Source organism: Drosophila subobscura, chromosome U (assembly GCF_008121235.1).
Source record: "Drosophila subobscura isolate 14011-0131.10 chromosome U, UCBerk_Dsub_1.0, whole genome shotgun sequence".
NCBI classification, from domain to species: Eukaryota; Metazoa; Arthropoda; class Insecta; order Diptera; family Drosophilidae; genus Drosophila; species Drosophila subobscura.
In genome coordinates, this window is record NC_048534.1 from 546,793 (window position 1) to 560,047 (window position 13,255).

General features: G+C 41.0%; 2 protein-coding genes across 2 annotated transcripts; both read right to left on the bottom strand.

The window, feature by feature from the left end:
• Positions 1-9,576: 9,576 nt before the first annotated feature.
• Positions 9,577-10,266, bottom strand: LOC117902341. Its single transcript, XM_034813640.1, has 3 exons — positions 10,109-10,266; positions 9,869-10,047; positions 9,577-9,803 (listed from the first exon to the last, which is right to left on the bottom strand). The coding sequence occupies exons 1-3, from the start codon at positions 10,199-10,201 to the stop codon at positions 9,677-9,679; spliced, it is 399 nt and encodes a 132-aa protein (XP_034669531.1). The 5' UTR covers positions 10,202-10,266; the 3' UTR covers positions 9,577-9,676.
• A 713-nt stretch (positions 10,267-10,979) lies between these two features.
• On the bottom strand, positions 10,980-11,377 carry LOC117902342 (dynein light chain roadblock-type 2). The gene has a single exon (XM_034813642.1). The coding sequence runs from the start codon at positions 11,339-11,341 to the stop codon at positions 11,048-11,050; it is 294 nt and encodes a 97-aa protein (XP_034669533.1). The 5' UTR covers positions 11,342-11,377; the 3' UTR covers positions 10,980-11,047.
• Between the last annotated feature and the right edge of the window lie 1,878 nt (positions 11,378-13,255).

A 13,255-nucleotide genomic window follows, 5' to 3' on the forward strand; every position in this document is an offset into this window, starting at 1 on the left:
TTTAGAGGAGAGAGAGGGGAATCCCCCAACCACACCATACCGCACTTAACCGAATGCTCGTGGCATGGTGTGGCGCATACCGACTCGTAGGCGATTATATATGATGTGATTTGCTGGAACAATGGCTGAGGATGTTATCTGTTGGGAAGAATTCGATTTTGGGGAAAACTTTTTAACTTCATGGGTAAGAGATAGGAAAAATAAAGAAATGCAAATTCTTAGGAATGTTTTTCAATGATAGATTAGAGTTCAAATATCGTTAGATTTCAAGAGTTTTGCAGAGAAATAAAGAAAGAAAGATATACAGATTGATTAATGGTCGAAAGATTTTAGATCAAAGTGAGTGTGGACTTCAGACTCTGTAACCACACATTCTAAAGACACTCTAAATAAATGAAGTACCAAAAGATTGGGACGTTGCTCCTCCTACAATGTACCTATGTATGTACATAATAATGTTGTATTTGGTTAGATGCTCGTTGACGGACTCCAATATAATAGATAGATTAAACGTAGATAAATGGGCAGTCAGATGGATCTAACAGTTGAAGAAATACTCAATGAGACAAACACCTTCATCGAAAGATAACTCCCATTTCATCTCCAAAGTATTCATAGTTCCAGAAATCTAACTTCCCATAGAACCCAACCAGAAATTATAATTTTAAGCTACTCTCTCGCCCATGACCCGTATTAAATATCTCTGAGAGTAGTAATCATTTGAAGGAAGTCTCTCCCACTGTTCGCCAATGTTTCTTGGACAATTTTCCATATTAAACGCATATTTTTATGAGGCAATTTGTTGTCCAGCCTCCAAGTGGGGTTCCACTGCAATTGGCAAGGAAAAGAAAAGGGAAGAAAAGTGTACTCGAGGGGAGAGGCCTGACCGGCGAGCGGAAATTTCTTGTCTCGCTTGGAATTAACTTAAGTTTTGCGTATAAATTTGTGTATTTAAAGATTGGAAGGATAGGGATCGGGGATTGGATGGACGGAAAAGGGAACCGTGAGACTGGTTCTGGAGCATAGCGGGAAATAGATTAAACTGAGGCAACACTTGCGCTATTTTGGTTTCCTCTTCCTTCCGCTTGTTAAATATTCATAGAGAGAGCAAGAGCAAGCGAGGACACAGGTCGCTGAGGATACTCCCCTTTTGGCTTCATCTTCGCACCGCATCGTGACAGCCAGCGGCATAAACTTTTCGAATCTTATTTGTAAAAGAAAAAAAAACGAGTAAGAACGTTTGTGAGACGCTTCTTATGCGTCGCACCTTATATACCCGGTACTCACCTTAGTGTTTTTTTTTTTTTTTAAATTTTTTTTCTACATCGCTTCTCCATGCAACACGCATTTTTATCTCTCCACCCTCCCCCAGCATAAGCATAAGCAAAGCTGCTGGAAGGGGTGGGGTAACCACTACAAATTAAATTCAAAACCAATCAAATTCCAGTTCGTTGATTTAGCCATTCCCTACGGAATTGTTTTCACTTATCTTCAAAATTTTCGCCCTTTGTGGGGACGGAAGATGGCGGGGCTACACTTTTATCAGCGTGATATCACAACAGTCTGGAGGCGAAATGCGGTCGCTCTAGTTCTTATATTTTCTGAGAACTAGCTGCTAAACAAGACGGACTGACTGACAGACAGACAGACATGGCTATATCAAGAATATATAAACTTTATGAGGTCGGAAACTTTTCCTTTTGCGCGCTACATATGTATATACATCCACTTTTCACCACAAATACAATATACCCGCTTTACTCTTCGAGAACCGGGTGTAAAAAGAATATGTTACAACTACTGTTGTTGCGGTTGGCCCCGTCCGGCATCGGGTAACAATTTCCGCTGACAGAAGCACCCCAAAAGACCCCATAGGCCACGACACCGCCACACCACGCCACACCCTTGGCTCTGCTCGTGTTTCCCCGACCTTTTGCCTTAAATAACTTTCAATTTGAGCCAAGAAGAACGAAACCGCGGTGCGGTTCTGTGCCTATTAACCGAACGCCTGCGTCCGCTGGCTCTTTCTTCTCCTCTTTTTCTCTCTCTCTCGCGGAGGAGTTGTGCGGTGCACAAGTCGACAATTTGTTGAATCGGGTTCCGGTGTGTTTATTAGTTCTTAGCCCTCGGACTCACTCGCGAATGCAAATTACATGACTCCCTTGGACACAAATGGAGTGGGCTACTCTTTTTAACTTTACTTTTTTTAAACGGAAATATCCGGTTTTGAAAGGTGGAAGTGGTGTGTAATATTTCATTTAAAAAACGGTTTTGGTCTCACGCCACCCCACTGTATTTTCATAAAGGGGAAGAACCAGTTTGACTGTACTTTTTCGAATAAAAAATGCCAAAGGTGTAATCAATCAATCTTTTCACTTATTTTGAGCTGCCTTAACAGTTGAAATTAAAAAGAAATTAGAGAATAGAGCATTAAGATTCCACGCGGCGTGCCGCAACGACTCTCGGTCGGCAAGGCTGTTGATTTTTTGAGTTTTTTGGCTTTGGATTCGTGTGTGAAAAGATTATGAGGTGAAAACAATCGTTTCAACATCAATTTTAAATTGAAATCAAATTAAAAGCTTCATATATATATTTCTTCCTTTCAATCGCTTTGTTTCTCTTTAGAGACAGAAACTATGCCATGGGGAAAAACGTTCCTTCCATCCACACAAAAAAGCTTGACACCCGGCAGTTTGAATGGGGATGGATCCTACGTAGCAGCAATGGCAATTGTAAAGATGAAAGGCTGAAAGCGTTTCTTGAACCCCCAAAAAGTCAGGAGGAGAAGGCAGAAGCAGTAGCATCGGTGACGGCGGCGACAATGGCCAGGGATATCCTATTTAAGCACGCTCCCCATTCGCTCATATTTGGGTTGTCGTGCCCGTATAGAAAGTGGCGGTGTCATAAATTAAAACTTAAACTTTTGGAAATGTCAAGTATAAAACGGTAAATCTCCGCACACACACTACACCCAGACACACACACACACACATACACTCTTCTTCTGCTGCCTGAAAATGAATTGCAGCTGAGGAAAGGAGAGCAGATAGAGACAGATTTTGGGGTCATGGAGGAGGCTTCTTTGGCTTCTGCTTCGGCTTCCTACCACCCATTGAATGCGCATGTTTTAGTTGCGGGCTGCGTTTTTCACTTGTTGTTGGTGCCACACACAGTCAGATACTAGAAGGGTGAAGGGGGTGGGAGAGAGGAAAGGAAAAAATATATAGGTGGGGCAACCAAGAAAAAGCACAACAACAACAGCAGCAGCAGCAGCAGAAGTTGGGGTAATATATAGATAAAACTCCACCCGTTTCACATAAATTTGGGCAAAAGGCAAACTTACAGATTATCCGCATTTAGTTGTAAAGGTTTTGCAACCCACGCCCACATCACCGAATACCCCCTATAGACGCCCTCGGACAAAATGTGTTGTATTTCATTTTTGGCTTCATCTACCAGCAGCCAAGGATGGCAACGGATTGGATTATAGATCCTTCCACGTTTCATCCAAAGCAAAGTTTGTCTGGCAAGCGGACTGGGGCCCTGTCGATGATTTACATTTGATTTACTTTCGCTGGACACAGTTACCGTCCATTTTGGGTTCTCCCCTCACCTTTGTGTTTAAGATTTTGCTCATTTACAATAAATTCTCATTCTCTCGCTCTAAATTTCTAATCATCATAAAATCTGATTATCATTTTCATGACTCCACTCCACTTGGAGAGCCAAACACAAAACTTTGACACATTAAGCAGTCGGCCGCTGGGCATCGACAAATATAAAAAAGGAGCAACCAAAAAAAATATTTAAGTAAAATTTATGAAAATTAAAAAACTGGCAACAACTTTTCGGTCATTTGAAGAAATTTAATTGATCGCATAAATTCCATTCCTGGGGTGAGAACACAACATCCCCAGAGAACGGCACAACAAACAATTTATGTCAAATATACCAAGGGCGACAGTCACTGCAGGTCCAGGTGAAGGGAAGATGGTTTCAGTTGCGGTTGAGTTGAGGTCCGCAAACATAATGAAATTTTCAGCCATAGGCTTGCTCTCCCTTTTGGATCATGGATTTGTTTTTTCCTTGGACTTGTGGGACTGCCATCTTAATTTAAAAACAATTATGTAACTTACTTTTAGCTGCTTTTTTCCTGGTACCTTTTTAAGCCACATTTTTCACACAATTTTAATTTTACATGAATTTCCCTTAAGGGGCGGCTCTAATAGTTGTGACCAGAAAATTTGATAGTGCTAGAAGAAAGCGGTGTATTGTCTGCTTAATTTGTATTAACTAATGGGTACTTGCAAGAGAATCGATAGCAAGGGAATGCCTTATTTGGGAAGAAACAAAGAAAGTATTACCAATATAATCAGTCTGGAAAATTATTACTGAAATATCTGAGCTACCTTCAATTTGTTTACCACTAAAGGGTTTTAGTTATATCCGATGTACGAGAGTCGAGAAAAATATGATCCTACTAGCTGGCTTATTACACTACCCGACACGATTTTTCCTCAAGGAACCAAACCCACTTCTTATGAAAGACTTGGGGCTTAGAAATGGTATGATCACAATTTTTTGTTTTCAATGGCAGAACTTTTTATGAAGAATTTTAAAAATCTGGAATTTTTTTCTCGGTTTTTTTTGAGGATATCGCTTCCTTTTTTTTTGAAAATGACTTTAGTATCTTAAAACTGGTTGTAGTGATCTTAGACATCTGTAATGTATACACAAACACTTTGTCGTTTTAGCTTACCGTTTGAAAAATATTTAGCTTTGAAATGCAAAAGTTTTGGATTTTGGAAGGTATTTCTTCCGAAATTTTGAGGATCGATCGAGCATTTTTAGCTCAACCGTCTCTCCATAGATTTTTATGAGCAATACTTTTAAAAGACACAAAATGAATACACCTGTACATAAAAAGTGAGATCACAATAGATACTTTTTTTTCGACTTTTCTTGAGCTTCTAAAGTCCACATTTTGTTAAAAATACGCCACAAATATAAACATTTTTGAATAGTTACATATATGCAGTTATATGCGGTAAGCTAAATAAAGTTCTTTAAAACCAGATCTAAGATACTTAAGTTATGTGGAAAAACAACTACCTACGAAAAAAACCCTAAAAAAAAGGACCAGACTTTAAAAATTCTTAAAAAACGAGAAGGGACGTGTGAGACGCTTCTTACGCGTCACAACTTTTATACCCGGCCCTCAGTATTACATCTGCAGCGAAGCGGTTATTTGTCAAATTTTACATTTTTTCTTCATCTGTCATCTACATCAACAACACTGCTCACGCCAACACGCTCCTTTAGCTCGCCACCCTCCCCTAGAGCCACACACTGCAGAGTCAATGCAGCGACGCGCCAGAGGCAGAGGCAGAGACGTGTCAGAGGCAGAAGCAGAGTGTGAATGACAGAAAGTGCAAAAAACAAATATAAGCTGCGGGACGGGGTGGGTTTAGCCACTGCAAATTAATTTCTTCATTGTGGCTATAATAATGATCCAATCGGATTTGGTGACCTGATAGATATGGTCATTCCCTACGGAATGGCGTTTTTAGTTTTCTTTTATCTTCAAAATTGTAGATTTGGGAGGTTTTCGCCCTTTTGCAGGGGCGGAGGGGGCGTGGCTCATTTTTGAAATACACTTGTAAAAAATTTGGTGGCTCTAGCTTTTATAGTCTCTGAGATCCAGGCGCTCAACAAGACGGACGGACAGACAGACATGGCTCAATCGACTCGGCTATTGATACTGATCACGAATATATATACTTTATGGGGTCGGAAACGTTTCCTTCTGTGCGTTACATACATTCACTTTGTGCACAAATACAATATACCCTATTTACTCTTCGAGTACCGGGTCTAAAAAGTGTAAAATGTAAAATTTTTAATTTCAAAAAACCGCTAAGGTACATATGTGTGTACATATGTATGAATGTACTACTGAGTACCGGGTACACACGTCCTTTCTTGATTAAACATAAACTAGCTTTAACTTCATTCTACAATGAATCTAAAAATAAATCCCTATGAAGTCAACAAATAAACAGCTGGATTACTGATTCCTGATCCTATCTAACAGACTTCTCTCGTCACACAAAAATTCTTTAATTTACTAATGAAGGGCTTATAGCACACACACATCTCCTTGAGACCCCGAGGAAGTCCACATGAAAGCCAAATCCCTTAACTCTTGGCCACATGACCAAACAGGACTCCCACCAATCCTTTCACCCTCCAATCCCTGGGCTGGTCTTTCTGGTTGCGCCACACAGTCAATGCCAACACAAAGATGATGAATTTGGACATTTTGTGAGCGTTGCAAAGTCACTTGCTTAAAAGTTATTAGGGATTAAAGAATTGAGACAGAAGTAGGAGCAGCAGCAGGAGAGGCTGCTTCATAAAACGCAGGATGGCCAAGAAGGATTCGGACTGGGGTATTCACACATGTGGCAAACAGAAGCCAAAAAGACGCCCCCAAGTCATGAGTGGTGGGTATCGGGGTGTGTTCAATGTTTACTTACCTTTGGTGCAAAGTTTTTGAAAATCCTAAAAGGAAATCACTTTAGATGCGTCCAAAGAGATGCAGCAAAGTTTCGTTAAACCATCTCTGGCCTTCTTGGCTCTCCTCTCACCAGCCACAAAACCAAAGTTCTCCCATACCAAGAGAGACATAGAGAGGAAGTGTGAACGATTATGAGAATCTGATGGCAGTAATAAGTGGGTGGGGGGATGTTTTACTGAGGCTGAACCCCCACCACGGGTTAAACTTTTGAGACATCTTAATTCCTTTAGAGATAAATCAGAAATTTCCAAAACGAAAACCGCCCTTCTTTCTTTTTTTTTCTTTACGAAAATTTGTATTTTTATTTACACTATTTTTTGGGTAACAGGAACTTATGCATTTTTATGAGCTGCAGGGATACCGCTCCCAATCTCTCTCACTCTCTCTGTGGGTATGTGTGTGTTGGGTTTTATCCTTTCATAAATGGGTCCAATGGCAAACTGATTTATGCCACCGCAAGCTGCAGCTCTCTCTCGTTCTCTTCTTCTGTTGCAGCTTCTCCTCGTGTACACCGGAACAGCAGCTTTAGCTTTCCTCTGATGTCGACGGAGCGGCGGTGGGGCAACAAAATAGCAAAACGACAAAACAGAAATTCCAGAAAGCAACATAAAACCGATTGATTTATTTTGACAATGCTACCATGCAGTGTCGACCCCTATACCCAGGTCTCCGGGACTGAGGGCTCAGTACCCATGGCCCCCAAAGCGACGTCACGATCCCCAAGCGGTAGAGAAGAGCCGTCCTGTGGCGGCGGCGGCGGCGGCGGCTGCTGCCATTGTTTGCCTTCCTTTTCTCTGGGCTGTCTCTTTCTACTATTTGTGTATCCGTCTCTTTCTGCTGTCTGTTGTCCCCGTCCCTGTCTCGATGCCCACACTCCACATCGACATGTTCCGTTCGTATTTCGGACTCCCAGCAATGCCCGTTCCCTGCACCTGCCCTTGCCCGCAACCAATCCGAATCTCTGGGCAAAAAAGTTGTCCTCGTTGTCCGCTTTGTAAAATATTTTATTTGCACATCTTTCTTATTTTAATCCTTCATTGCATTCTGTTTGGTTTGGGGGCCTTGAGCCTTAGAGCTCCAACCTTCTCCACTTGTACTCCTCCTTCTGCCTCCTGTGGGTGGTGGCTGGAATCTGTGCATGATGGGCTGTGTGTGTGTTTGTAGATGGTGGCGCTGCGTGTGTCTATGCTGTTGCAAATGGCTATAAAACACACGTTAATTACCCTCAAAGTAGCATCAATTTGCTGCTTTTCTTTCATTTCTCCAACTCTTTTTTTAGTATCTCTTTTTAGGGTGAGAGATTTTTAGATATTTTTAAAGAACTTTTCAGATCGATGCTGGGATTATAGGGTGCTTTGAAAAGTAAAAGAAGCACTAAAAGACTGTGATATATGTATATCGAAACAATTTTGGAATTCATAATTAGAATTATATAACTCTCTTATAGAAGAATAATTCCATAGAAGAGAGAACATAATAGATTTTGTCCAAGGTACCCAGCACCCAGGACGTCATTGTGGCAGCTATACCTCTCTGAAAATTAATACCAGCTGTGAAATACATAGTTTGAAATGGTTCCTAGCACCATAAAAAATGAATGCTTGTGCCTTTAAATATACTTCCAAGAACCATCCTAGCTGGGTTCTACATATACACAAAATAAATTCAACCAAAGTAGCTAAACATCAAAATTTCGTCTTTTCGAACATTTTTTGATTACTTTAGATTCGTAAATCAAGTTGTTTATCTGCCACGATTGCCATTATTTGGGTTGAAGCCTGCAGAAAACAAAGATCATTATATATGGATGAATCTTTAAAATTCTATTAAGAATGATGACTAACGTTCAAGAACGGGAAAAGTAATGCTGGCATCGCCGCCGCTCAACCGTGGCATAGCATTAGGGCCACTTAAGAAATAATATTTTAAATAAATGTACATCAGATATTAGAGGAATATTTTGTGTTGACTTACTGCAAACCATTGCGGGTCAACATTTGACGTGCATGCTGATGCATGAGAGCCATTCGGCGATACTGGGCGGCACTTGTGGGCTGACGGTACATTGGGCCATTGGGATGGGCACGAAAGTTGTCGGAGAGGTCCTCCAGTCCCACGGGAATATTGGGATCGTTGTGGAAACCCATCGGATTGGGATTGCTGAAGATCTGCCTGCGGTTGCCATGGCCTTGGCCAAGGTTGAGAGTTCCTTGAGGTAAACTCATATCGAAATAAACAGTGGAACCCAGTTCCAAATTTCCCGGCGTTGTCTTGACTAACTTTTCCACGATTTCCCTGACCAAAAAGTCCTCCATTGTCTCCTTGTTGCAAGTTTCCAGCTAGTTGCATGCCATTATTGCATGCCATGGTTGCGGTTGGATAGAATGCCTCGGGTGCCAGCATGTTGATCGAGTCAGCCAGCTGAGTGTATGTGGCAAAGTCGATCTCAATGTTTTGGCTCATAATTTCTTATTCAAATATAAAGGGGGATAATTTGACTTCATTTAAAAAGACGAAAAATGTACGAAAATTTTCAAGAAATTTTACTAGATTTCTGAACGAACGGAAGAAGGCTAGAATTGGAATAAGAATTAACCGAATGGGACAAGGGCACACATCAGAGTGCACAGATAAAAGGAATACTAGATGGGTATAAGTACAAGAAATTGAAAATTAAAATGTGTTGGGGTGGTGGGCAAGTGGGCAAACGTCAAAAAAAATATTCCCTTGAAAATTCGATATTTTCAGAGAAAATAATACCAAAGGATTTCTGCAGCCTACCCGCAGCGCTTTAAACACCCAGGGTAACAACCAATGGCAGCTCTACGTTAACAGCTTATGTTGGCACTCGCTTAACCGAGCACGCTCTTGAGATCCGCACGCCTATCGTCTTTATCTAGACTGTTAGCTGATTTTTGATTACTCTCTACGTCCTGCCTTCTTCGAAGTTATCTCAATTTCTATTCACCCTCCCACAAACAAGCAAACATGCAAATGTATCCCCTTTGTAATAAACAATTTCTATTTAAAGGTACCATTTTGTTTGCCAATAACCAAAATATCAAATACAATTTCCAATGGACTTTCTTGTTTGCTTGTTTAGTAGTAGGAATTGCCATTGCCACGCGGCTGTTGGGCCTCGGCATCACCCAAACCAGGCAAAGAGTTATAACCGTAGTCGCCGTGGCCACTACCCTGGCCAACACGCTGCTGCTCTGCGGGAGAACTGCAAGAAAAGATCACAAAATTAACAAAGGGATCTATCAATTACACAATATGTATTCCACTTACTAAAGCCCATTGCGAGAGTTCATCTCTTTGAGCATCTTATTGTAGCGCAGGGGACTACGATAGCCAGGACCACCAAAGGCTGCAGTGCCTGCCTGGCCACGAGGCTCCTCCTGGCCATAGCTATACTCCTGACTACGTCCCGACATCTGGCCCATGCCATCGTAGTTCATTCCGTATCCCTATACAAGTATCCCTATACATAGAATAGTTTTTCTTGAAGTGCATCCTTCAGGCACTTACCTCTGGTGGCTGGCCATCGGGAACGGACATGCCATAGCCCTGCATCGACTGATAAGATTGCATGTTGATGCCGTTACCATTTCCGTACTCCATAACAAGAATTTAATTACAATTTTTTTTCTATTCATAAAAATTTAACAAATAAAATTGGGAAGGTTTTTGGTTTTGTTCCTAAATATTTGGAATTTTTCGAATTTTAGCTAGAGCTCTTTACACTCTGGAATCTGGTTTACGAATGAATATTTCATGTGCAAAATTTTAGAGGTCGATTCTACTGACAGTTTGTTCGATTTCAAGGATAGTTTGATGTGAACATTTGGCAAAAAAATGGAATTAGTGTTGCACCTCTTCTTAAGGGAGAAGATGCAAATTCCTCTTGAAAAAGGTGAATTTTAACCGATTTGGACAGCTTATCTGGGCCACCCATATTGCAGGCCGAGTTTGAGCTTAGGGGAAAAAATTGTAGAATCGCCATAATGGAAATCAAAGTGAAGGGAAGGGAAGGGAAGGGAAGGGACCCCCCATATACCACAACCCAGAGCCAGCAGCAATTAATATGCAAAGAGCTGAACGTCGCCGAATAATTAAAATCGAGAAGGAGCAGCATCTTCCAGTGGCAGTGCCTTCCGTGGTGCTGGTTTTTTTGCTTGCCGGATTAGAGATAGATACCGGCAAACACTTTACGGCGGGCTATTAAGTGAGCCTCCGTAATCTGTATGCCGTAATTATGGCGACGCGACGTATATTTATCTGTGGCAATTAGCGCCAAGTTCCCAGTTCCATACTCCTTCAAACTCCTCGCATATTTCACATCTCCGACACTAGACACTTGAGAACTTTAATTAAAACTAGATAAAAGAAGGTTATTGCATTGGGCATTCAAAACATGGTTTTTTTCACGTTTATTGCTGCCTGCATTCAAAAAGTAACAAAGTAAAATCATTGGCCCGGCTTCTGCACCACAATGAAGAAGAAATTCTCTTCAGGCACAATCATCACCTCGTGGTTGAGGGTGCGCAAGCGTAAAGCTGTCAATTCATTCGAGGCATCAAGGTTCTGGGTCATCTTGGAGCCCTTCATCAGCAGAATATTGGCCAGGGCGGCATAATGAACGGTCAGTGTGTACTCCATGGTGGTCTTGATGGGTATGGCAAAGGCATCCACGATTATGATGCCCGCCACATTCGGATAGTTGCCGTAGCGCTTTAGAATCTCTTCAATTTCAGCAGACATATTGTAGGAAAAATATATATGTATGAATGCTCGGGGATGTAAATTATTCGGGACAGATATCTTTTGGTTGCTTTGATTTCGTTTTATCTAAAGAATTTTACCAATCAAGCAAGCCTGGAAACCAGTAAACCCATAGACCACATCTATCGAATTATTGTTCATTACCAAACCAGTTTTCACCGCGTAACAATCTCTAAATCATTCTATTTCTAGTGTTCGTTCGGTAAACAAATCTTTTTTGAGTTCAGAATTTTTAGTAACATTTGTATCTGGTCAATTCGGACTCCAACCAATTTCGCTGTGGCGATTATATAAAAAACGAGAAGGGACGTGTGAGACGCTTCTTACGCGTCACAACTTTTATACCCGGCACTCAGTACTACATCTGCACCTTAGCGGGGTTTTGTCAAATTTTACATTTTTTCTTCATCTGTCATCTATGTACATCTACAACACTTCTCACACCAACACGCTCCTTTAGCTCGCCCGCCTTCCCTAGACCCACACACTGCAGACACTGTTTTGAAATACACTTGTAACAGTGTGAGCATACAGAAGTCTGGAAGCAAAATTTGGTGGCTCTAGCTTTTATGGTCTCTGAGATCCAGGCAGCAAGACGGACGGACGGACGGACAGACAGTCATGGCTCAATCGACTCGGCTATTGATGCTGATCAAGAATATATATACTTTATGGGGTCGGAAACGTTTCCTTCTGTGCGTTACATACAACCGTTATTCGCACAAATACAATATACCCTATTTACTCTTCGAGTACCGGGTATAAAAACGACAACAGGTACATCGAGCATTTACATCTGATTCATTCCTGCGTCTAGCATTCCAGTATGAGCCCGATATTGAATATTATGCTCATTCATGGCACAAGCCATGGTGCTGAGCGTTAAGTTCTCATCTGGCTGCCACACCCGAACCGAACAAACGTCAGCGGTTCAAATGCTAGTAATGATAATTGCTAATAATGATAACTGAAATAAGATTGCCAAGTACCCAGAGAGAATATTTAATAATTGTCTTCGAAAAAGACAGATCTTAAATAAAAAGTTGAAAGACGGCTCAAAAAAAAATGCTTATTCAAAAGTGGTAATTGGTGCTATGGACAAGGAATGTCCGCATTGTCAGCTCTGAAATTCAAAAGTGGCCAGCTGTGATGTGTCAGGAAAAGTGCACCACCTTATTGAACTTATCGGCACGGATCCAGATTCTAACGTGTTCCTGAATTCAATTCGAACATTTAATTCATGCTTTCCAATGACATCGTTCGGAGCAACAGAAATAGTTCGAAATACTAATGCAAATGGTCAACAATACAATTCTACATTCAAAGTCAGAGGCCAAGTTTATCATAAAATGGGCTCACTGCTGCCCCTGCCTCGCCCCGGCGAGGATTCCGGAAGCGCACTTGCCAATAATATTTTAATGCGCCAATTCAATACAAACGCATTCAGATTCCGACTAGATTGGCATTTGCAATGACAATCAACAAATCCCAAGGTCAAACGAGGTCTATTTGTGGCTTAGATTTGAGAACACCATGTTCTTCACACGGACAATTATATGTGGCATGCTCTCGAGTGGGTAAACCATTCAGTTTGTCTGTGTTAGCTAAAGTGGACTAACAAAAAATATTGTTCACGCTATAGCATTAAGAGATTGATATTGTTTGTTAGTATTACTGTCGTAATTGATTAATTAATGATATTTAATTTTAAGGATAAAATTATAATAACTTAAAAAAAATAATGTTTGCCTTTTGTTATTTTTATATTCCTTCATCGTTCACAGCGCTCCATGCCTATTTCACGCATATACCACATTCTTACACACTTACAATAAATAAAGTATTTTTTGTCTACACTAGAAATTACTTAAAAATTATTTATATGGCAAAACA